General features: G+C 39.4%; 1 protein-coding gene and 1 long non-coding RNA gene across 3 annotated transcripts in view; one reads left to right on the top strand and one right to left on the bottom strand.

Annotated features, from left to right (window-relative positions):
* PDCD1LG2 (programmed cell death 1 ligand 2) overlaps positions 1-10,354 on the top strand; it is a 56,831-nt gene extending 46,477 nt beyond the window's left edge. For both annotated transcript variants that reach the window (XM_021006311.2, XM_021006310.2), the window contains one exon: positions 9,532-10,354. In XM_021006311.2, the coding sequence (XP_020861970.1) occupies positions 9,532-9,596 (65 nt within the window). In that variant the 3' untranslated portion in view covers positions 9,597-10,354. The remainder of the gene's footprint in view (positions 1-9,531) is intronic.
* A 2,341-nt stretch (positions 10,355-12,695) lies between these two features.
* The window catches only part of LOC110221615 (uncharacterized), a 45,140-nt gene continuing 31,503 nt past the window's right edge, over positions 12,696-26,332 (bottom strand). Inside the window, exon 3 of the long non-coding RNA XR_002328182.2 lies at positions 12,696-12,978. This is a non-coding gene — a long non-coding RNA (uncharacterized LOC110221615). The remainder of the gene's footprint in view (positions 12,979-26,332) is intronic.

Here is a 26,332-nt window from a genome sequence, read left to right as displayed (position 1 = left end):
AGCCCTACAGAGACCATACAGAGCTTGCTTCCTCTTGGCCCAGTTACATATCACTAGCTCTGCTCGTCCTCCAAATTCTACCTCCACCACCACCACCACCAAAGATCTCAAAAACTCTACCTTACAATAAACAAGCACAGTCAAGCGCAACAAATCCACACACTGACCATGTCCAAGAACACACACTGTCCTTCCGCCAATTTTACCCATGATGAACTCTACTCCCTCATCTCTGGCTCAAGACCGTAAGAGTTACTCTTCAATTTAGGAAGAAGCAACATAGGCTTTCCTCCCTGCAGTCTTTGAGAAATAGAACAGTAATGACAACAATGATAATTACTACAGCAGCTAATATGTATATGAGCACTGTAAGTTTTGCAAAGTGCTTTCTATGTACACAGAATAGCCATGCAATGTTTCCACTCCCTTTTCTCTCACCTATCCCCAAATTATCCATCATATGTAAGACATATGTATCTATGTAAGGTATCTATGTCTTCATCAATTGCCTAAATATAGAGATGCAGTTCATGGGAAGCATGGCTAGATCTCTCTAGAATCTGGCCCATCCCTCTCCAATGGACTGTGATTTCTGTCTGAGAGAATCAGGAGAAAGAACGTGGCTGCAGGCTTGTTTCTTCCCTTACTTATCTTCTAGAGTGGAATCAAGTTAGAATTATATTTCTCTTTCTCCCTCCCCCTCCCCACCCTGCCCAATATCTCTAGTGGTACCGTGTTTAAAGGTTCAGAAAAAGAAATTTCTTTTCTTCTGCAGGATGGATAGCTCTCAGTTTATACTTGCCAGGTTAGTTCCTTCCCACCAAACTCTGGTTACACAAAGACGACCAGAAACAGCAAAACCAGCAAGCAGAAACTAGAGAAATTCTACAGATTAGAATATACCAGAAAATACACGAATGAATGAGATCTTCTGCAGGGAGTGAGAAAAGATCTCAGCTCAAACCATGAGAGATCCCAAACTTGTTTTTCACAAATAGAGCTGTGTACAAGTAGGAAAGGCTGCCTTGGGAGGTAGCAAGTTCCCCCTATCTCAAGGTCTTCGAGCAAAGGTTGTATGGCCACTTACTTGATGGGTAACCTGTACAGCGATTCTTCTTCCGGGCATGGTCGGATTAGACACCTTTCTGAGGTCCCTTCTGTGATTCTGCTCATTTGTCTTTGTATCCCCAAAGCCTGGTACTGTCAGTGCCTGGAACATAGTGATCAATTAATAAGTGCTTATTAGATTGGATTGGCAGGGTTGGTCTTATGCTCCTCAAAAGAGTCAGAGTAGATTGGTACCTACAAGTATGGTTTCCGAAGGGCTAGGAATATCTCCTTTTATACCATCTGTCACATTGAACACCAGAATTCTGGGAACCATAATTTGGGAAGTGTTGGACAAGACAATCTCTAAGATACTTTCCAATGCTAACATTATTCCATCATTATCATTATTATTATCATGTTTTGATTCTATATTTTTGTAAAATTCTGCTATTAGTAAATCTCTCTTTAGGGTTAGTAAGAATTCTTTTTACAAATGCAAATAACCTTGAGATATAAACACATTGCTATCTATTATTAGTTAATTTGTTGAATTAACTTAGTCATATTTTCTTTTGTGACAAATGAAAGGATTATGGTATAAGGAGTAGAACTCTGGACTTGGAATCAGGAAATCCAACTTCAAATCCTGCCTCAAACACTTACTTAGCTATGTGACCCTGGACAAATCGTTTAACCTCTCTGTGCCTCAGTTTTGTTATCTATAAAATGAAGAGGTTGGACTCCATAACATGTAGTAAGGTCCTTTGCAGTTCTAAATTTATGATCTAATACCAGACAGAAGGGAAATTTTAAAGAGAGAGAAAGAGGGAGGGATGCTACTGGAGAACGGGCAGTACCTAAGGAAATCATTCTACATGGAGTATCACAACAATTAACATTAAGACACTGGGAGAAGAAGGATACATGGAGAAAAGGACACATGAAAGGGAATTGAGAAAGAAGCAAAGGAAGCCCTATCTGACAATACTGCATAGGACTAGCTTTGAGAGGTGGGCTCAATCTGTGATCCCAAATCAGTGTGGATATTTTAAACTTTATTTATAAGCACTTCTTTTCTGGTACTGTCACAGAATTATGGAAAATAGCACTGGGAGGGATCTTAACAGTTATTTACTCCAGCTCCATAATTTTTAAACAAGGAAGCTGAAGCCCAAAAAGTTCTTGCTCTAAATTCCATTGGTAGCAAAGTCAGGATTGGACCCTGAGACTCCAAATCCATTCTTTCCACTATACCCTACTACCCAGCTCTTTTATTTCTTTTCCTGAAATTAAAATACTTTCTCTTCTTAGTAAGAGTATAACCTTGACTCTTTCTTTCTCCCAGACACAACAGATATATACATTGCCATGCTATAGAGGGAAGTGAACTTAACTATTTAAGTGGACACAATCTGTTTTTTCTTTTTTCACATCTTTTTCTCTGTCAACACAAATAGGGAAATATGCCACTGTTCTAATAATAGACAATGGGAAATTAAACAGTTTTATACTGTAAATTGGACTTTCCTGATATATAGAGCTGTTTGTTAGCCAGCACACTTCATATCATAGAAGACCAGCTGTGGTTTAGTAGAGTCAACGGTGGATTTGGAGTCAGGACATTGTCCCAGGCCCAGTCCAGCCATTTACTAGCTATGTGACCTTGGGCAAGTGAGTTAACTTTTCTACTTCTGGGTTGGCTACATAGGGGTAGCCTCATAGGCTACCTCATAGGGTTGTGTGTGTGTATGCATGTGTGACTCAAATGAGATAAAGTGCAAACTCTAAAATGCCATAGAAATGTCATGTCGGCTCTTGTTATCATTACACAATCGCTCTAAGAGCAACAAGCAGTTACTGTCCAGCTCTAGGGGATTCATAAAAAGTCTTCCCTAGATAGCAAGGATGGCATCTGTAGCAGAGTAGCATCGATGTCACTCAATAGTTGGAATTTTAGAGGTAGAAGGTGCCATAGAGACCTCTACTCCACATCCCTCCAGCCCCATCACAAGATTATGGGACAGTTTGAGCCAGATTGTGGAGGGCCTTGAATACTAGAATTGGTTGGGAATATATAGTTTATTCAATAAACTGAGGCCATCACTTCATACCTTTTATTTTAAAGTGCTCTAATGCATTTTCTCATTTGATCTTCATCACAACCCTCTGAGGCAGGTGTGGTTATAATCTTCAGGTACAGACTATCACTTCATTTCAAGGAAGATGCTCAGCATTGTCTACCAAGGCTTCCTTCAAACCCAAGGATGTGAGGATCATTCAGCACTGCCTCTGAACCGTGCCAGTTACCAGAAGGCACTTGCTTATTGCCCTTCTAAGACATTTCAGACTGGTTTTACAAAAGTGGGTGCTCACATTCTGGTTGGTCTCCCTGCCTTAAATCCCTTCTCTCTCCATTCCATCCTCCACCCAGCTGCCTATGATCTTTCTCAAACAAAATCTGACCCAATCCCAAAGGACTCATGAGAAAGAAGTGATATTGTCTGAATACAGACTGAATGAAGCATACTATTTTTCACTTTCTATCTCTCTCTTTCCCTTTCTTCCTTTCTCCTTTTTCTTTCTCTTTTCTTTCTTTTTCAAGTTTTCTTGTACAAAATGACTAATATGGAAATGTTTTCCACGATTGCACACATACAACCTATATCAGATTGCTTACCATCTCACGGAAGGGGGAAGGCAGGGAGAGTGGGGTAGAATTTGGAATTCAAAACTTTAAAAAAAAAAAGCAAAAAATGTTTAAAAACGTTTTTACATGTAATTGAGGGGAAAGTAAAATATTTTTTTAAAAGTCTGACCATTTCACCCCTCCCTTTACTCAACAAACTCTAGAGGCTCCTCTTACCAACAGGATCAAACATAGAATCTTCTGTTTGGCTTTTAAAGCCCTTTCTGATCTGACCCATCCCTACCTTTGCAGTTACCTTAGGTTTTACTCTCCTACACGTACTTTACAATCCAATGACACTGGCCTCCTTGTTATTCCCCCCCCCACAAGACACTTATCCCCACTCCCCAATTTTTTACAGGCTGTATCCCATTCCTGGAATTTTCTCCCTCCTACCCTCCCCTTCCTGGCTTCTCCGGCTTACTTTAAGATTCAGCTCAAGTTCCACCCTCTTCAGGAGACCTCCTGGTCTCCCCAGCCGCTAGCACTTTTCCCTCTGAGATCAACTCCCACTAGATCGTATACATCTTGCATTCACTTAGTTAATTACACGTCTCCCCCTTTAGACTGTGAGCTCCTTGAGAGCAGGGCATATTTTTGCCTTCCTTTGTATTTGCAGCACTTAATGTGGTGCTTGGTACACAGTAAATACTTAACAGATGCTTGTTGACCGACTAACTGTAGAGGTTAAAGGACTTGCTGAAAGGCATATAGGTAGTAAGAGAGGAAGGATTGGAACCCAGGTCCTTTGAATCTTTGAGTCAATGCTCTTTCCACTGTCTTTTGGTACTGGAGAACTTGACCAAAGGCCAGAATCACTGAGAGGATGTAAATGTGACTCTTCAGATGCTCTTTCCCCCCTATTGCAAGATAAGCAGCTCTAGTCTTCCTAAGAAAGTGGTATTTCCTTTACCAGTCATTTCTGGACCAGTCATTTGGTACTGCATGACTTTAGAATTTATTCAAAATTCATTTTAAAAGTCATACATAATTTCCACATAACTTGAGATCATATTAGAATTAGGACTGGAAAGGACCTAGTCTAACCATGTCCAGAATCCCTACACATGCCTCCACTATACAGACAAAGAAACTAATGCAGCGATTTGGCAAGAGTCTCACAGGTCTTAAGTAACAGGGCCAGCATTTCAATCCAAATCCTCTGACTCAAAGCCCATATGCTACAAATCCAGCAAGCATTTTTTTTTAGGCAATTGGGGTTGTGACTTGCCCAGAGTCACACAGCTAGTCAGTGTCAAGAGTTTGGTCTGAGGCCGAATTCGAACTCAGATCCTCCTGACTCCAGGGCCGATGCTCTATCCACTGTGCCATCTAGCAAGCATTTATTAAGCACCTTCTTCTGTGCAATGACTACACTAGCTGCTGGGGACACAAAGGCAAAATGCAAACTAATATTCTGTCCCTTCAAGGAGTTAGGAAGATACAGGAAGCAAAAAGAGGCAGCTTGGATGGCTCAGTGTTCAGAGTGGTGAACTTGGAAGCTGGGAGATCTGAATTCTAGTCCTGCCTCAGATACTTATCTATGTAATCATGGACAAGTCCTGTAACCTGCCTCAGTTTCCTTATCTGTAAAATGGGAATGATAACAGCACCTACTTCACCAGGCTCTTGTGAGGTTCAAATGACACGTTACATAAATTTCTTTGTAAACCTTAAAGTGCTACATAAATGCTAGCTATTGTTACTAAACAAATATGGAGATATAATCGAGGTGGGAGAGAGTGCCAAGAAGGGTGAGGTGAAATAAAGTTTGGGGATTCAGAGCCCTTTCTCCTAAACTACTCTGCTGTGAACTTGGAGATTCCAAGTTCGCATGCAAGGCTGATTTGGGGCTTTTTTGCTTATTTCTGCAGATTTCTTTCTCACCTCACTGCCTCCTCCTTTTTCAAGCTGTATGTAACTATATGTAAATGTATGTAAAGCATCTGCTCCCCTGAAAGAATGTAGGTACCAGAGACCAAAGACCACGTGTAGCCTGATAACCATTCTTCTAGACATAGATCGAAATCATGAACTTTTAAGTAAAGCTGGAAAGAACCAGCAGCCAGAATGACTAGAAACTTGAAATGATCAAAAATGTTTAATCAAATATTGAACTGGAAATGACTTTTCAAGAGGATTATGATAAGAATCATGAGATTAGTTCCCAGCCCAGTGGGGTCTGATATAATACACTGTTTTCTTGGCCACTGCCTAATGAGGAATTGAAATATTTTACCCAGTGATCTTGACCTTCAGATTTAGATAGATGTGGAAATGCCCCAAAATATTATAGGTCATAAACGCTGCACCTCACTGGAAATAAATGAAGGAATTAATACATTTACCTAACCCTGGTTGTATGACATTCTCAGATTTGATTATTTTTCTTAAGTCATTAGATGAGGCCCTGATGTGTTCGACAGACAGAATATATGTAACTATATGTAATAAATAAACATAAAAACAGTACTGACTTATAATGGATATTCCCAGCCCTACCCTGACAAATCCTCCAAGCTTATAGCTTTGGAGTGATTTTTAAGATCTCTAAAATTCTATGATCCTCTCCAGTTCTATGGTTCTTACTCTGAATTGCCTCAGGGCTTACAAATAATACCTGGAGCTCACTCTTATGCATGGCTCTCACAAAATAGGTCAGCTTGACACCATTCTCTGGATGGTTATATGTACATATCTCCTCCAGTAGCTGCCTGCCCCACAAAGCATCTCACGGTATCACTTCTCTGCTCAAAAAACTGCAGTGGCTCCAGATTGCCTATGAAATAAAATACCAATTCCTTTAAGTATAATTTAAAGCCTTCTACAATCAGCTCAAACCTACCTTTCCAGTTTCATTCTATGGACTCTCTTCCATGCAGCCCACGTTTAACTAACATTCAACAATTTCTAGGCCCCGCACTGCGCCACGCATTGTGGTAGGCACTGGAGATATAAAGATATGACACAAGTCCTCCCTTTGGAACCATTTGGGCCCTTTCTCTCCTGTAGCAGTCCTTCTTTAAAGAACAAATATTCTTTGGGAATGATCACTCCTTTGTCATCAGTTAAAGACAGCCTGCCAAGAGGATAGAATGGGCTGACCTAGATGAGAGAGGTGGGAAATACTGATTTCACAGTTTTGCCTGGGCACAGGACTGGGAAAGGGTGGGAAAACAGGTTCCCCACTGACCGCCCTACATTCTCAGAGCATTCAATGCTTATCCAGTTCCTCATTCTTCATCTCAACAGCTACCTACCTAACATTGTCAGGAAGTTGAATTACTCATTCTGTTCCTAACATATTCTAGGAAAGGCAATACCACAGTCCCCTTTCAGGACATTCTAGTTTCTTTAAAACATTTCCATTTGGAAAGCTTTTCCTTGTGTCTAACCTCATTCCTTTGGGTATTGCCATTTAGGCCCATTCCCTCTTAGGCTTATGTAGATAGATATGAAGTCAATCAGTTGGTCAGTCAACAAATATGTATTAAATGCTTACTATGTGCCAGATACTGCACTGGAGATACAAAATAAAGGTAAAACCCATCCCTGCCCTCAAGGGGCTTACATTCAAATAGGTGAATCAATGTGTAGCATAACTAGGTAGATGCAACAGAGTAGATGGAAGGTAATCTGAGAGGGGAAGGCACTGGTAACTGGGAAGATTGAGAAAGTTCTCTTGCTGAAGGTGGAATTCGAGCTGAATCTAAAAGGAAACCAGGAAAGCTAAGAGACATAAGGTAGGGGTAGCAGAGCTTTTTAGGCATGGAGGATAGTCAGTGAAAAGACAGGGAACGTGGAATGGACTGTTGTGTAGGAGAAGCAACAAACAGACAAGTAGAGTAAAGTCTAAGGTGTCTATGCAGAGCTTTACATGACAAAGAGAGGACTTTGTATTGAATTCTGGAGATAATAGGGAACCACAGGAGTTTATTAAGTAGAGGGGGGTTAATATGATCAGACTTGCTCTTTAGAAAAATCACTTTGGCAGCTAAGTGGAGAGCTGACTGGAGTGGGGAGAAATTTGAAGTAGGGAAATGTACTGCAACGTATCTGTTGCACTGAGGGCCTGAACCAGAGGGGTAGCTATGAGAGTGGAGAAAAATGGATGTATACAAGAGGCATTGTAAAGGGAGAAATGACAAGATTTGGTTGAGTGGGAGTGAGAAGTCAAAGATGACTCTGAAGCTGCCATGTTGGGTGGCTGAAAGGATGTGGGTACCTTCAACGGGACATCCCGTTTACAGTGACCAAAAGCTGGTGATGTGAAACCATAGCTGAGGAAAGACTACAGCTAGATAGAGAGACAGACAGATCTGGCAATCATCTGAACCCATGGGAGTGACTGAGATCACCAACTAAGATACAGTAAAGAAAAAAGAAAAGAGAATCCAGGATAATGCCTTGGGGGATTACCTACCACTAGGAGATATGACATGGACAGAGATGAGATATGTGAACAATAGGTGTTCTGCCAAAACATTATTCTGGATCTTCTTTTCGTTTTCCTCTATCCTACCTCAGAATGGAGAAGTAGAAAGGCAGGATGAAGAGAGATCAGACATGTAGGAGGAGAATGAGGAAAGAGTAGTGTCATGAAAACCTGGAAAAAAGAGAGAGAGAATCAAGGAGGGGGTGACCAACAGTGTGAAATGCTGCAGAAAGGTCAAGAAGCATGAGACTGAAGAAGATCTGACAATTATGAGATCACTGGCAACTTAGGAGAGTCTAAATTTTGGTACCATTCTTATTTATCATCTTTTATTCTTTCCATGAAAAGGAAAACAAAACTTCTGAAAGGAGCTATTTTCTAGGATCACAGAATGTCAGAGTTGAAGAGAACCTTAGAGATTATTTTCTCAGTGAGAAAACTGAGGTTTAGAGATGTGAGGTGATTTGCCCAAGGTCACAAAGTAAATTAGAAATTAAATTAAACTCTGAAATGCTAGACTAGTTGTTAACAAAAATCAGGGAGGAAGGGCAGTTGATCTGTAGATGGATTTAGAAAGGGAGCAGCAATGGCTCCAAGGACCCCAACTTCTATCACACTCTGAGGCTACCTTCAGGCAGAGAATAAAAGCAGTGAAAGCCCAAGTTCTTGGCTATCCCTGCTAAATTGATCCTTATAAAATGATTCTGGTCCTGATTCTGTTGATAGGAGGGAAAGTGAGAATCAAATGATACTTCATCGTGGCAGAACAGTTTTGCTTTAAGGGAGTCTGTTAGTATAGTTGCCTGGATGGCTTTCCTTTGTCTCTGTGTTGCATATCTACCTGGAAAAATTAAATGTATTGGGCCATATCATGAGCAGTTTTTTCATCAAAGCAGAAAGCCACACAGTTGTGTAATGGTGGCTCTGTTTCAGAAAGCTGGCAATAGCTGTGTCCTTGACAACACATTCTGTGACCTCTTCTGTTCTCTCAGGTGTGTATTTGCCACAGATCACAGAACTCTTAAAGTCAGAAATCAAAGGACCCCTAACATTAGTGTGCTTTCCATGACACTATGCTGCCCCCAAATACTAAAATGGATGGAGTTAATTTTTTTTATTTTGCCAAAGATTAGGGTTTTCATTCAAATAAATGAATAAATAAATTTAATGATATTTTTAAAAAAATTTTTATCTTTAGGAATGTAAATGTATAGCCTATATCAGATTATATGCCGTCTTGGAGAGGGTGGTGAGGAGGAAGGGGGAGGAAAATTTTAAACTCAAAAGCATATGGAAGTGATTGTTGATAAATCAAAATAAATTAATAAAATTTTAAAAAATTTTATTTTTTATTTTTCAGGTCTGCACCCACACCTCAAGAGCTCGAAATTTTCTGATTTGACAGACTCAAGAGACATGAATTAAGGACCAAGGAATAACGCAGTTTGCTACACCTGCAGCTTGCACTTTTCAAAAAAAATTTTGAACAACACAGCACTTTAGATTTAAACCCACAAAAAATTAACTAAACCCTGGATAATGGCAAAAGCATAGCACTAAACCTCTCCAAATTCTTGTGATACATAGCCTGGTCATGATGTTTCTTAAGTTTATTGATACCAACTGTCACAAAGGTGCTAAATACTGCTGGACAGTCAATAGCAATGGTATCCTGGGTATTGCCCTTTTTGTTCAATTAATGTTTGTTTGGGTTTCTGTACTTTGTATGAAAAGCCTACTGGAAGCACTTCTTGATTACTGGTTGATTTCTCTTCTGGAATGAGTTAGGCTCTGGAGGCCCCTGGTCCCAGTCTGAGGTTCTTTTCTATCACTACTGGATTGAAAGAAGAGAACCATTTCCCCCAAATGTATTGGAAAGAACAGATTTCAAGAAGAAGAGAGAAGAAGAGTTGGCATTTGCTCTTGTATGACTGACAGAAAGCCAAAGAGATTTCCTCTGCTGGGGAAAGGGTAATATTTGGTCTCTCCCCCATAATCTAAGAATTACTTGGATGGTCTAATTCGGGCTAGGGCAGGGAACCAACAAGCACGAGGACACGATGTACATCTAGTAACTACAGACCTCCTGGGAGCCCTCTAAAGGTATTTTACTAAAGAGGAAGTATGGAAATATGCAATAGTCCTATAAACTATATAATAAAATGGACTTAAATTCAAAAATATCTACAGCAACTTGGGTCTATCATTATTCAGTGTTGAAATCACGTATTTATGATTGTAATTTCTCCAAGGACAATTCTCATTTTCCACACAATGCTGAATACTGACTGAAAATATGGAAGTGTTAATGTGGCAGCCATGTCTAATTTGCCCTCAGGGGAGGGTTTGAGTGAAAAGATGAATTCTATTGTAGTCACTTTGAGTTTGAGATGTCTATTCTATAACTCATTCAAAATATCCAAAAGGCAACTGGTGATTTTTGGCCTGGAATTCAAGAGACAGACTAAGACAGGATATGTAGATCTGGAAATCATCTCCACAGAATTGATAACTGAACCCAAGGGTGCTTATGACATCACCAAGTGAGAGAGAAGAGAATGGGGGCCTGAGGTACAGTCTTGATGCATACCTATATAGATGAGTGGTGGATCTGGATGATGACCCAACACAGAAGATTGAAAAGGGTGGTCAGACAAGTCAGAAGAGAATCAGGAGAGAGCAGTGTCACAAAAGCCCAGAGAGAAGAGAGCATCCAGCCAGGAAGACTAGGTAGTCAGCAATATTAGATGGGTAAGAGAGGTCAAGAAGGGTGAGGATTGAGAAAAGAACATTGCTTTGGACAAAGTTGTGACAAGGTTGAAGGCCCGATTGCAAAGAAGTAGAGGAAATGGAAGTAATGACCATTAGATAGAGATTTCTAGGAGTTTGACTAAGAAAAGGAGGAAAGATATAAGATGATATCTTGAAGGGATGATAGGGTCTAGAAGAGTTATTTGTTTGTTGTTTGTAGTTGCTTTGAGGCTGGAGATACACAGGCTGGAGATATGGTTTGTTTGGGGTAATATTTGTAGGCAGTGAGGAAGGAACCAATTAAGAAGGAGAAACTGAAGATTACTGAGAGACAGGATGATTGTGGGTTCAATCTGCTGAAGAAGACAGAAGAGGAGGGGACCAAGGGAACATTTAGAGGAGTCAGTCTTAGTGAGGAGAAGAGTCACTTTGTCATCAAAGGCTGGACTAAAGGAGCAGAAAATAGGGAATTGTCACAGGATTGTGGGATAGAGAGAACAGGAGAACAGGGACCTCACTGTAAGGGTAGTTGGAGAGGCTGTCTTTCAGGGAATTTCCACAAGCCCGCCTGGGACAACAGAGCTACACAAGCATTTATCATCATTTTACAAATGAGCAAACTAAAACATACAGTGTTTAAATGACTTGTCCTCTGTTGCATAGCTAGTAAGTATTAAAAGGCCATATATGAACCTGGGTCCTCCACTGGTAAAAGCCATATATATTTATATATATACGTGTGTGTGTGTGTGTGTGTGTGTGTGTGTGTGTGTGTGTGCCCCTATTATATATATGTGTGTGTTTACCAAGAAACAATAAAACAAAGTCAAAAGAATGAAAAAAGAAAACAATGTGAAATATCTCATAAGAAAAACAAATGACCTGGAAAATAGACAGAGGAGAGGTGATTTAAGAATTTCTGGACTACCTGAAAGCCATGATCCCAAAAAAGGGCCTAAACATCATATTTCAAGAAATTATCAAGGAAAACTGGCCAATATCTTGGATCTAGAAGATACAACAGAAATTGAAAAAATCCATCAATCACCTCCTGAAAGAGATCCCAATATGAAAACTCCTAAGATAGACAAATAAATTCCAGAGCTCTGAGGTCAAGAAGAAAATATCAACAAGCAGCCAGAAAGAACAATTCAAATATCATGGAGATACAGTCAAGATCATACAATATTTAACACCTTCCACATTAAAGGAGCAGAGGGCTTGGAATATGATATTCTGGAAGGCAAAGAAGCTAGGACTATAACCAAGAATAACCTACCCAACAAAACTGAGCATAATCCTTCAGAGGAAAAAATAGATATTTAATGAAATAGAAGACTTTCAAGGATTCCTGATGAAAAGATCAGAGCTTGATAGAAAACCTGACATTCAAACAAAAGGCTCAAGAGAAGCATAAAAAGGTAAACATGAAAGAGAAATCATTCCTATATGGGAAGATGATACATGTAATTCCTAAGAACTTTATCATTATTAGGTCAATTAGAAGGCTACTTAGAAGGCATGGGTGTGAGTGAATTATGTTGGGATGATCTCAAAAATAAAAGGAGTGAGAAAGAGGAATGCACTGGAAGGAGGAAGGGAGGGGAAGAATGGGGGAAATTATCTCACATAGAAGAGGAATGCAAGGAAGAGTTTTTATAGTGGAAGAGGAAATTGAAGGAAGGGCAATGCTTTAACTTTACACTTGTCAGAATCGGTTCAAAGAGGAAGAATATAAATATATAAATATTCAATTGGACATAGAAATCTATCTTATTCAACAGAGAAATGGGAAAGGGAGGAAATACAGTGAAAAAATACAGTGATAAAAAAGAGAGTGAATTAAAGGAAGCAGTGGTCAGACACAAAACAATGAAGAGAGACAGGGTAAAAAGAGGGAAGATATACAGAAGAAAATAGCATGAAGGGATATATACAGTTAGCAATCATAACTATGAATATGAACGGGATGAACTCACCTTTAAAACAGAAGTGGATCGCAGAACGTATTAGGAACCAGAATCCAACAACATGTTTACAAGAGACTGAGTTGAAACTGAAAGACATACACACAGAGTTAAAATAAAGGGCTGAAGTAGAATCTATTATGCTTCAGCTGAAGTAAAAAAAAAAAGGCATGGGTAGCAATCATGATCTGAGACAAAGCAAAAGCAAAAATTGACCTGACTTTAAAAGATAATCAGGGAAATCATATTTTACTAAAAAGGTACCATAGATGATGAGGTAATATGAAAAAATTTTATAGTAGGTTTCTCTGATAAATTCTTCATTCCTCAAATATACAGGGAAATGAGTCAAATTTATAAAAATAAGAGCCATTCCTCAATTGATAAATGGTCAAAGGATATGAACAGGCAGTTTTCAGAAGAAGAAATCAAAGTTATCTATAGTCATAATAAAAAATGTCTAAATCATTATTGATTAGAATAATGCAAATTAAAATAACTCTGAAGTACCATTTCATACCTATCATATTGGCTAATATGACAGAAAAGGAAAATGACAAATGCTAACGTTGAAAAATAGGGACACTAATGCATTGTTGGTGGAGTTATGAACTAGTCTAGCCATTCTGGAGAATAATTTGGAACTATGCCCAAACGGCTACAAAACTGTGCATACCCTTTGTGCATACCAACACGAGGCCTGTATTCCAAAGAGATGAAAAAGAAAAAGAAAAGGACCTATATGTACAAAAATATTTGTAGCAGCTCTTTTTGTGCTGGCAAAGAATTGGAAATTAAGGAGATGTGAATCAACTGGGAATGGATTGAACAAGTTGTGGTATATGATTGTGATGAGACACTGTTGTGTTATAAGAAATGACGAGGAAAAATGGGAAGTCCTATATGAAGTGATATAGAGTGAAGTGAGTAGAATCAGTAGATCATTGTACACAGTAACAGCAATATTTTAATGATGCTCAACTGTGAAAGACTTAGCTACTCTGATCAATACAATGATCCAAGATAATTCCCAAAGACTCCTGAAGAAAAATGCTAGCCACCTCCATGGAGAGAACTGATGAACTCTGAGTACAGATTGAAGTATAATTTTTTTCATTTTTTTTGCTCTTTTTTTTTTTTTGCAACATGGCTAATATGGAAATATGTTTAGTATGATTTCACATGTATACTTGATATCATATTGCTTGCCTTCTTAATGGGTGAAGGAGGAAAGGAGAGAATTGAAACTCAAACATTTTTAAATATTAAAAATAAATATTTTTTTAAATTGAGTCAGAGCAGGAAATGTTTAGTTTTGTATTTATATCCCCAGCAACCTAGCACAGTACCTGGCACATAATCAGGCCTTAATGAATGTTTGTCAAATGAATGAATGAAATAATGTATGTAAAGTGCTTTGTATACCTTTATACCTGTAAATAAATGCCAGCCATTCTAAAAAGAAGGAGGAGGAGGAGGAGAAGGAAAAAAGAAAAGAAAAAAGAAAAATATTTGTTCATATCCTTTAACTACTTACATCTATTTGGGAATGTCTCTTGATCCACAAAAAAGCCTCCAATACATTCATATATTCTAATTTTTTCATCTAATCATTCATCATTTTCAATTTTGTTCTAAAGATCTTCTTTCTGGGACTGCATATAATTAAAGATCAGAAAACTATATCCCTCTCTATCACCACGCCTAAATATAAAGCTTTGACACCTCCGCTTGGCCCCTAGTTAGCTTCTTTTAATTAATTAATTAATATTTAGTTTTCAACATTCACTTCCATAAGCTTTTGAGTTTTAATTTTTTCCACTTCCTTCCCTTCTCCCCTCCCCAAGACAGCATGCAGTCTGATACAGGCTCCATATACACATTCTTATTAAATGTATTTTCACATGAGTCATGATGTAAAGAAGAATTAGAATGAATGGGAAGAACCATGAAAAAGAAAAAGCAAAACAAAACAAAAAGGAGAGCAAATAGTTTGCTTGGATCTGCATTCAAGCTCCACAGTTCTTTCTCTGGATGTAGATAGCATTTTCCATCATGAGTCTTTTGGAGTTGTCTTAGATCCTTGCATTTCTAAGAAGAGCTAAGTCTATCAAAGTTAGTCGTCTCAGTGTGGATGTTACTGTGTACAATATTCTCCTGGTTCTGCTCCCTAGTTAGTTTTTAAAAAGTGATAAAGGTTGTCTCAGTCTGCTTTTGATTCATATTGAAAAGTACTCCCTAAAAGTATATTAGAGTTGGTCTAGTCTCATGTGCTACGGTGAGAACAGACAGTTCAAGAAAAATCATTAGCCCTGCTGGATCCAAATCTTCAAACACTGACATTTTTCAATGGTAACAGTTCTGAATGGGCCTTAGTTCCTTTATGCATAGAATGTGGGTATTGGACTAGCTGATCTCTAATTACTCTTTCAGCTCTACATGCAGTTCCTTTCAAGCCAACAAACATTTATTACTGTCTCCTACGTGCAAGACACCCTGTTAGGCACCACTGATGACACAAAGATGAAAAAATGACACAGTGCCTTCCATCAAGGAAATCAGTGTAAGAGGAGAGGCATATGAAATATATACAAATATATATGACAAGATAGAATACAATAAGACTAAAATTAACTCAAATTTCTTTCTTTAAAGAAATTTGAAGGGGCAGCTAGGTGGTGCAATGGATAGAGCACTGGCCCTGAATTCAGGAGGACCTGAGTTCAAATCCAGCCTCAGACACATAACACTTACTAGCTGTGTGACCCTGGGCAAGTCACTTAACCCCATTGCCTAGCCAAAAAAAAAAAAAAGAAGAAGAAATTTGAAGAGTAAAAGTAACCTTCACTTTAGGGGTGGGAAAAGTGGGGCAGGAGGATAGTCAGGGATGGCTTTTGTGCCTTGCAAACAGGCTGAGTGCACAAAAAAAGGACTATACAAACATAGAGGAAGCAGGTTCCCACTTTCATCTGAGCTAGACAAAGGACAGTTAAAAACACAGAGAGAGATTAGTGTAGGAAAACATTAACCTCAACTAGGAAAAAGATATGAACAGGAAGAGGGAAGGGAGAGTTTAAGAAATAAGGAAGGAATTAGTAACAAGCAAAACAAATTCCATTTTTGGAGGGTGAAATTGTGAAGGTGGGATTAAAGAGAAATGAAGGAAGGAAGGAAGGAAGGAAGGAAGGAAGGAAGGAAGGAAGGAAGGAAGGAAGGAAGGAAGGAAGGAAGGAAGGAAGGAAGGAAGGAAGGAAGAAAAATAAAAGTCATTCCACTCAGTGCACTGGTTGAGGCAGGGGTGTTAGAATACTCCTTGCTCCCCACCGCCAGTGCCAGGTTCTCCCCCTACCTCCATCACTCAGTAACCTCTCTTCCTTTGAGGTTTGTCCTATTCATATCTACCACCCAATCAAAATCCTGGTAGCCGCTGTCTATAGACTACCCCACCCCCACGTCACTCTCTTTCTTTATTTAATGAGTTTGTTAGCTGGCTCACAACTTTTCTCTCCTCCCCAATTCCTGCCCTCATACTAGGGAACTTCCAACATACATTTTTTTTTTTCTTTTTTGGTCAGGCAATCAGGGTTAAGTGACTTGCCCAGGGTCACTACACAGCTAGTAAAAGTCATGTGTCTGAGGCCAGATATGAACTCAGGTCCTCTTGACTCCAGGGACGGTGCTCTATCCACTGCACCACCTAGCTGCCTCCCAACATATATATTGATTCTCCTTCAAACACCCTAACCATTCATTTGCTCTGAGAACCTACACCTTCTCATCTGCTATTTCTGTAACCTACCTCAGCCAAATACACACAAAAAAATGGCCATATCTTTGATCTTGTCATCACCCATAAATGTGCCATCTCTATATTCAAGAATTCCAAAATCCCTTTATCCAACCATAATCTATTGGCTTTTCACCTCTCTCTCTGCCTTCTCTTACAAAACCTACTATTCATTTATACCATGATCTCCAATCTCTTGGCTCTCTCCTAGGCCATCTCATCTGCACTAACCACTCTCTCTTTTTTTCCCCATCTTGAACCCTTGGTCAATCAATTCAACTCTAATAAGTTATATACCTTGACCTGCTTGTCTCCTACTAAAGAATGGAATTTCTGCTTGTTAACACAGGTCTAGGTATTCAGTGACTCTTTATATTAATACAGCCAGCCAAAGAATAGCTATGAAATGGTAAACAATGAATCAGGGCAGAGCATAATAATGCAAAGAAAATACTATCAGAACCCATTCCTGAACTGGAATGGGATCCTGTTCCCCTCCCCCCATTAGTAATCTGGGAGACAAGGTCCTTCAAAAGACTCAGAGCTCTTCCACATGGATGCCTACATCGTGGGTGATCTGGGCATGCTACAAAGCACACATGAACACATATAGAGTGAAGTGAAAAGAACCAGAAAAATTTATACTGCATCAGCAACCCTATAACAATTTTGAAAGACTTAAGAATTCTGATGAATGCGATGACTAGCCCTGACTCCAAAAGACTAACAAAGCACGCTACTCACTTCCTAAGAGCAGAGTGATGGATTTGAGATAGATTGATAGATAGATAGACAGACAGACAGATATTTTGGGCATAACAAATATATGGATTTGTTTTACTTGACTATGCTTATTTGTTACAAGGACTGTTTTTTATTTGAGGTGTGGGGGATGAGAGGGGAAATTAGCAAATATGTAAATTTGTAGTGAAATGAAATACATTTTTAAATAATTTTTTAAAGAACTCAGCAGAATCTCTAGTAAGTTAGCATACTCTGTCAGGGCCTGTTATTTCACTTTGCCTTCACTTAATGTCTGACCTACAAAGAGTATCAAACAAATTCTCAATGGATTTGCATACTTGGCAGATTCTTCAGTCTTCATACCCTCTGTTTCCATCTTATTTTAGGTTGTAGTTACTCTCCATCCGGTGTTTTGAAAGGGAAGTGAAGAGAAACCAAAATACCAACTCTACACTATCCTCTCTGGAATCCTTGCCACCTCATCATATTACTGATTATGTCCAGCCAAGCCTCAGCCTTACATCACTTCCACCGTTTGCCACTTACACTTCTATATACAGGCTTCTGAACGAAGATGAAGAAAACACACAATTGTTATGACTTGGTCAACTACAAATTTATGTGACACAACCTCAACTGAGACCCCATTGTTGCTAGGCAATGCCACTATACCTCCCTTATCAATTCACTATCCCACTCTCCATAGCTGCTTTTCCAAATCTTTTCATCTCTGTTCAAATCCCCCATGGCTCAGGCTTCAGTAAGCGGAAGTTTGCAAAAGGACAAGGCTTGATTCATCAGCAAGTTTTGAATTTGCCTGTGTACTCCACGCATGGCTTGGTTGTGACAAAGTGTATGAGAAGCATGTGACCTTGAGCAGCTGCTAGTCAGGTTCTGGTCATCATCTGTGTGAGCTGGTCTTGTGAGCTCTTTGCCTTCATCAGTTTAAATCGAAATATTTTCACGTGTGCAAATTTCCAGACAGCAAGAAATTTTTATGAGGTTTGTTTTGGTTTTTTTTAACTTAGCAAAACACTTCTGGGGAATCTACACGTGAAAAGGGAAAAAAAAGTTTTTGAATGGCAAGAACAGAATAGTTCGTTGTACAAGGGCTGGTAGGCACTGGAGTGTAACACTTGAAAGTTTTGTGGTACTATAGCTACTCCTTGTCTCTCAAGAGGTAGTAGTGAGGAGATACTCTGTAAACCTGGAGAGCAAGCAGAGAGTTTAGTAATGCCTTTCTCTTCAATCCCTCCTCAGATGAAGGTAGATGGAATATATGAGATAAAAGAAGAGTAAAAGGTAAAAGGAATCCTCTTCACTATTATAATGCTTCTTCCACATATTTCAAATAGCAACAAAAGAGAAAATAAGAGCTTTTCCTCCCAAAAGAAGATATTCCACAAATATCAGTTCCCCCATCCCAAAAATATTTATTAGTTTCCTACTATGTGTAACTATGTATTATAGAGGGTACAAATGTAGCTTTCCTTTCCAGAGTCACCCTGGAGAGGAAATATTTTCAAAATTCTACCAACCACAGACATGGAACTGGAGCTATCGTGGATTCTTTGCAAGGAAGACATAGAGAGGAAGACAGATCAAAAGGAAGAAGCCACACATAACCTAGCCCCAACCTGTCTTCCAGCCTCACTGGACATGGCTCCTCCTCCTACAGTTTGCAATCCAGCCAAACAATGTCTTCTCTCTGTTCTTCATTCATACAACACTCCATATCCAGGCTCTCTTCCTTTGTACTGACCACACCACATACCTGCAATATACTCTCCTCACCTTTGCCTTACAGTGTCACTCTTTCCCTTTAAGTCTCAGCTCAAGCACCACCTTCTTCATGAAGCGTTTCCTGACTCCCTCAACTGCTAGTGCCCTCCTTCCCAAACTACCTTGTATTAATCTACTTTGTATATATTTGTATTTATTCACTTTATATTTTGGCCAGCAACTCTGAGGGTCTTCCCCTCCTGTTTGTTTTTTTTTTCAAAATTAAAAGGGCCATCCTTTGACTCACTTCTTAAAGAGGCCTATTCACTGAATGGGTGTTGCTTCACTTAAAATGAGAACCTGGAAAGACCTTAGCTTAAAAGGGCCAAGGTCTCCCACTGCATTCTGGGCCATTTCCAGTCATCTGGATTGATATCGGGCTACTGGATCCAGATAGCTCTGGAGGATAAAGTGAGGCTGGTGACTTTGCACAGCCCTCCCGTCACTCAAATCAAAGTCAACTGCAAGTCACATCATGATCTCCCTGATGTCATGGTCCTCTTTGAGAATGAAGAACAAACCATACAACCACAACCACAATTGATATTGTACATATTTATGTAAGTACATATTGTCTCTCTCATCAGAATATACAATCCTCATAAAATATAGACTGATCCATTTTTTGGTACTTTTATCTCCAGTCACTAGCACAGTGTCTGGCATATTAACAGGTGCTTAGTAAACACTTGTTGATTGATTCATTGATTGAAGATGAAGGGATAACAAGCAGACAGCTCAAGTGTTAAATTAAAATAATGCTGAGAAAAGCCTCCAGGATAATGATTGGGCCTTCTATGGAAGACTATGGAAGGACATGAATCAAAGCCATTGTAGAATCAGAAGTTTTAAACTGGTTAGGATCTGAATTCTTGGAGGAAGGACCTACATCAAGAATTCAAAGATACACTGAAATATTTAAGTAATTAATAACTCACATTTCTATTAGTACTTGAAAAGTGAGGTTAATATTGTTTTAGTATAAACCTACCAGGGCTGCATGCCTACATTAGCAGAGTTTTCTCATCTGAGAGTTCCCTCTATTGATGTTGAGGGCAGGGATTGTCTTTTGTCTCTTTTTGTATACTCCACCCCTCAACACAGTGCCTGGCACATAGCAGGTGCTGAATAAATGTTTGTTGATTAATTGATGAAATAATATATCTAGTCCCCATCATCTATACAGCAATGGAAAATAAGTTGTGTTGTTCAGTTGTTTTCAGTCCTGTCTAAGTCTTCACGACCCTATTTAGGGTTTTCTTGGCAAAGACACTGGAATGGTTTGCTATTTCCTTCTACAGCTCATTTTATAGATGAGGAAACTAAGGCAACAGGGTTAAGTGACTTGCCTAGGGTCACACAACTAGTTAAGTGTCTGAGGCTAGATTTGAACTTGGGTCTTCCTGACTCCAGGCCTGGTACTCAAACCACTGTGCTACACGGCCTAATATAAAATAAAGGAAACACTAAAAAGCAACCAAACTCAGGTGAAATGGAGTGGATAATGCTGCTACCAAATTTATTAAAGTTAAAGCACACATCATGTCTTTCTGTTAACAAATGTTAAACTACAAAAAATGGAAAGCAATATGTGCTATCAATAATAATTGCTCTATTAGATGGTTTCACTGAACTGTTTTAAGGGGATGTCCTTTGTGGGGGACTTTTCCTGGGAATATAGAATCATAGATTTAGACTCAGCAGAGATCTTAGAAGCTATAAAGTCAACCTCTTCATTTTACAGATGAGGTAACTGAGCCACAGAGTTCAAGCAGCCTACCCAGGATCACAGAGAACTAGTAGGTTGTATATATGTTGTATCTGAGCTGGAATTTAAACCTAGGTCTTCAGGAGTCCAGGTTCAGTGCTCTATCCAATACAACACACTCACTGTCAGCTGTTCCAAAACGATAGTAATGACAGTCTGACCTATGGAAATAGCAGTGAAAATGGGTAAGAAAGGAGAGATTTGAGAAACATTATATGACTGAGTGGATTTTAGTATGACTCTGAGGTTTCGATCTTGGTTAACTGGAAGCACGGATGACATTGTTGATAGAAATAGGGAAGTCAAGACTGGGAACTAGTTTTGGGGGAGTTCAGTTTTGAATACTAATTTGAAGTGATACTGGAAAATCCAAATGTTAACGTTCAGTAAAGAGCTGAAGATATATGACTTGACATTGGGAGAAAGCAAGCTTTGGATGAACACAGTTGGTTTAGTTTGAGGAGAAATTTGATTTTTAAAAGTTATTTTAATGCCAACTATTTGTAAACCATCCTACTATGTTATAGAGATACAAGAATAGATAAGATAATCAATCCTTGCCCTCAAAAATCTTATAGTATGAAGGATAAAACAATGACACAAATCATTACAAAACAAATTATAATGTTCTAAACATATAGGAAGGGCAGCTATGCAGATAGAGTGCTGGGCCTGAAGTCAGGACAACTCATCTTGATGAGTTCAAATCTGGCCTCAGACATTTACTAGCTGTGTGACCTTGGGTAAGTCACTTAGCTCTGCCTCAGTTTCCTCATCTGTAAAATGAGCTGGAGAAGGAAATGGCAAAGCATTCCAGTATCTCTCCCATAAAAATCTCAAATGGGGTCATGAAACATTGAATATGACTGGACAACAATAAAAATGTATAGGAAAGTTCTAAAGTTTTATGACAGATTTGAAAATGGAAAGATTCCCTTGAGCTAAGCTGATCAGGGAAGGCTTCTTAAAGAAAGATGGTATCTGAGTTGAGTCTGGAAGTTGGAACGCATTTCAATATGTAAGCAACGGGGAGAGAAGCAAAAGGAATGGAATCCAGATACTGGGACATTGTTAAAAAAAAAAAGGCATACAGGGAGCACAGTTTGGCTGAAACAGAGACCATATGAAAAGGGGTTGTGAAAAATAAGGTTAAAGCTAGATTATGGAGTATCCTGAATGTGAAATGAAGGTTTTATTTAACAGAGAGTGGAGGTGAGGGGAGAGATATCTTTTTGAGCAAAGAAATGACATGGTCAGACCTATGTATTGGAAAGACTAATCTGGCAGTGATGTATAGGATGGGATGGAGTAAAAATGAGACTGGAAGCAGAGAGACCAGTTAGGAGGCTCTAATAGTGAGAGTTTAAAAGGATCCAAAATAAGGTAATAAGAATCAGATAGAAAGGAAAAGATAAATTTGATAGATATTCCAGAAGAAGTGACAGAATTTGGCAACTGATTTGCTATGGGAGGTGAGGGAAAAGAAGGTATCAGTGATGGCTCCTAGAAGTACGGACTGTCTAGACTGGCAATGACCTTAGAAGTCACTGAGTCCAACCCAGGCCTACCCAAGAATCCTTCCTATTGTGTCCCCAGCAAGTGATCATTCAGACATGTCTTCATGACCTCAAGTGAGGGAGAACTCACTATCTCCTAAGGTAACCCATTCCACATTAGGGTAACTATTGGTAGGAAATATTTCCTTACATTAAGCCTACGTTTGCTGTTCTACATCTTGGACCTACTGCTTCTAGTTTTGTCCCTAGTTCAAGCAAAACAAGTCTAATTGTCTTCCAACGATAGAACTGATGCCAGAGAATGAGTCAGAAAAGGAGTGATTAGGTTTGTAGTACCTTCCTCATGTGGTGGTTTTGAGGGTAAAATGAGATGAAATACTCTGAAAGACTTTAGCCTTATCAATGCAAAGACAAACCACAAGTCCAGAAGCCTGAAGATGAAATATACCAATCCCATCCTTCAAGAGAGGTGATGAACTTAAACTCAGACAGAGATATTCTGGAGCATGGTCAAATGTGGAAATTCATTTTTCTGTATTATGCATATTTATGATGAGAGTTTAATTTTTTGTTGTTGTTGTTCAATGGAGGGGGCAGTAGAAGAGACAGATTATAAATGAATACATTTTAAAATAAAATTTAAAAACAATTGAGATGATGTATGTGAAACTTTGTAAACCTTAAAACACTACTAATTTCAACACTTATGTTTATCAGTATATGGCAGGAGAATAGAAGCTCAGGGTAGAGTTCCAAGAAGCAGGGCCATATTAAATGCGGCAAAGGAGCTATAGATTGAAGTCTGAGAAAAGACCCTGGGTTGGCTAATCAGGAAATCCTGTATGACCTTTGGGGGAGCGGCTTGAACAGGATAGTGAAAACAGAAGCAAAATCTGGGGCACTGAGCTGAACTAAGGAAACCCAAGTAGCATCTATAACACTGAAAGCTGAAACCTGGTTTACTTATGATGCCGCCTGTGCTACACTTACATTTAAATAGAGATTTCTTAGTACAGGAATGCACAAAGTAAAAGGCTTAGTGCTGAATTAGGGGAACGTGATATAACTATATGCTAGTACTAGAAGAAAGCTCTGATTAGCATTTAAATTTGTTTTCTGGAGTCTCAATGTAGGGCCTGATTTTAAAGTCAAATAAGGCATTTTTGTTATCATCTCTACCACAAATATTTTCAGATGGTTCACTGTTAATCTAGAAGGTATTTCGTCATTGAATACCTTATCATATCAGGAAGAATTAATTGCCTTCTTTCATGGAGCTTCAGATTGCAAAGTCTTCTTGTAGTGCTTCTTCCCCAACTCAGCAGTTTGGGAAACAATATATTTCACTTTTGCTCTTCAGTTTCATGCACTTCCAACTTATTTATGCAAAACTAACTTCTGGATTACCCCTATTTTTTAAGTGCCAGTTAAGATAGCATTGCTTCCCATATCTATCTAGACTAGCTCTTCCCCACCCTCCCCTATTAATCAGATTGCCCTACAAATAAGGAGGGGAAGGTAGTATGAATCGAGAGATTCTGTAAATATTTTATACGATTTAAGCTGTGGATTTATCTACTGAGTTTTTCACCAGCAAAATGAAACATGGAATTGCTGCCTGGATCTGAGGGATCAGGGCAGAGAAAAAGATATTCTTAGCAAAAAAAAAAAAAAAGGCAGAGACTTTGGGGGGCAGGATGAGAAACAGTTCAAGTTTGCTGTTGCTGCTGTTTCTGTGTTCTCTGTCTGTGTCCTTCTGTCTCCCCATCAGTTGTCATGGGCTTTTCTTTCCCCTCTCCCTTTCAATATCCTCCTGCCCTCTACCAGTTATTCCTTCTTGCAAGAGAAAGTACCAACTCTCAATTATCTAGCTAGAAAGGAAAGGGCTGCTAACATTCCAACTCTTTAAAAATGAAATATCTAGGGCCAGTCTGCCCCTGAACTATAGATATTTTCTAGCTGTTTCATAACTCTGGGACCAGAATGCCTCTAAACTATTCAAAACCTACTTTTTCACTCTGTTCCCACAGCATTCACCTTCTACACTAAGAGTCACTTTAAATAGCTGTGGGAATCTCACTGAGTCTTCATTTGTCAGTCCTTTCTGAATTAAAGTGAGTCTTTCCTTATATAACTTCTATTTCCATCTCTCAGACTAGGTACCTCCCACTCACCTTTGTAAGTAAGGTGAATTTTAGTGCATGTAAAGTGGACTTTTTGTTACTCTTTCTTAGAGTTTTCTTCCCAGGATCCATAGTCATAACAATCTCTACTTCCCAGGTATTAGATATGAGTTCTCACTATCATGGTTCAAAAGTTTCTACTGTGCAGTCGCAGTAGATATTGGGATGAAGTGATGTGAAATTGTGAGGCTATGGCTGGCAATATGCCTTCTTTGTCTGTTACCCTATGAAACAAGTGGGCACTGGTCAGCGACTGGGAACCCCCTTAAGGGTGAATGTGCAAGCTGGAATGCTATGTGTGCCTTGATCGGCCCCCATCAAAGCTTGGGAGGGGGAACCTGTGTGTTTGCCTCAACCGGCCCCCACTGAGGCTTGAGGGGATTTAGAGGAGAGTACAAGCTGTGCTTATCTTATTGACCCCAACGAGACGATGGGGTAGTTGCCTCTCCTTCGCACCAGTCCTTGTGAGAAGAGTTGTTAGGGAATGCTGCAGGAGTTTGTGCTCCCATTATCAGCAAACGCCCTTTGAGAAGACTAGACTAGAATAAAGTAAGCTTATTTAACCCCTTATTATGACTCCATTCCTGTCTTCCTGTCTGACCGGATCAAAAGCCAACCTGCTAGTGAGAGAGGTGCTGGAAGCCCTCCTGTGTCTCTTTCCTAAGAAATGGCATAGTTGGTGTGTTTACTTATCCAACAACCTCCCACTGAGTACTCCAGTTATGAGGGAATCCCTTCACTCCCTCTGCACACTTGGCTTCCCATTCTATGTCTTTCTCTTATGTGAGCCATGGGAATTAGCCCTGAAAAAAAGAACCATGCAGAGAGCTATCCTGATGGCTGCTTCTCACATTGGCACCTTTGATATAAGTTGTGGATAGAGAGAAGGGCAGCACTGCCAAAAGGTCAAAGTTTCATGTTCCCAATACATTGCTATCTTTGTGGTGTCTTCTGCTACTACGCTGTGAGCAGAGAAACTTTTGCCCAGAAGATTCAGACACTTCCCAAAATAACTTGATTTCTCAGCAGCACAAAGTGCAAGCAGCACAAGTGGCTAGGCTAAAAGGCTTTATTTGTTTCCCTAGGAAGGAGGGAATACTGATTTGGTGGGGTCAGGTGGTGAAGGTTAGCTGATATTCTCACCATCTTTTGTTGACGGTGTTGTTGAGGCTCGTAGCCCAGTGCAGACAAGGATCACAGAGCATGGTATTAATTCGTAATTTTAAAAAATGTAGCCCCATAAGTGTAAGGAGACAAACAGGTGAGTCTCCCCCATTTATGGGACCCTGGGCCACCCCAGATTTGCTGCATCATTCCAAATCACCAAAAACTTCAGCCCTGAGTTAACACTACCCCATGGTCCTCCAGAAGTGGTCCAGTGCCCTGAAGATCAGTGGGATCACCTGTTTGCCCCCAGTATGTATCAGGTTGTTTTCAGGTCAGTAACTGCTGTTATTCCAATTTAACTATCAGCTCTTCAGTGGTAAAGGGAAAATCATCTATTTCTATTGAATCTTTCATTTTGATTCCTCTCCCCCTTATACTCTATGCTTAATAATAAATACTAATCATTATTCCTATAGGGCTTTAAAGTGAACAAAGTACTCTCTTCACAACAACGTTGTGAAAGAGGAAGTACAGTATTATTACCCTTATTTAACA

The sequence above is a fragment of the Phascolarctos cinereus genome, unplaced genomic scaffold (genome assembly GCF_003287225.1).
Source record: "Phascolarctos cinereus isolate Bilbo 61053 unplaced genomic scaffold, phaCin_HiC Scaffold_4;HRSCAF=312, whole genome shotgun sequence".
Lineage (NCBI taxonomy): Eukaryota > Metazoa > Chordata > Mammalia > Diprotodontia > Phascolarctidae > Phascolarctos > Phascolarctos cinereus.
This window is presented reverse-complemented; position numbering and strand designations above follow the sequence as displayed.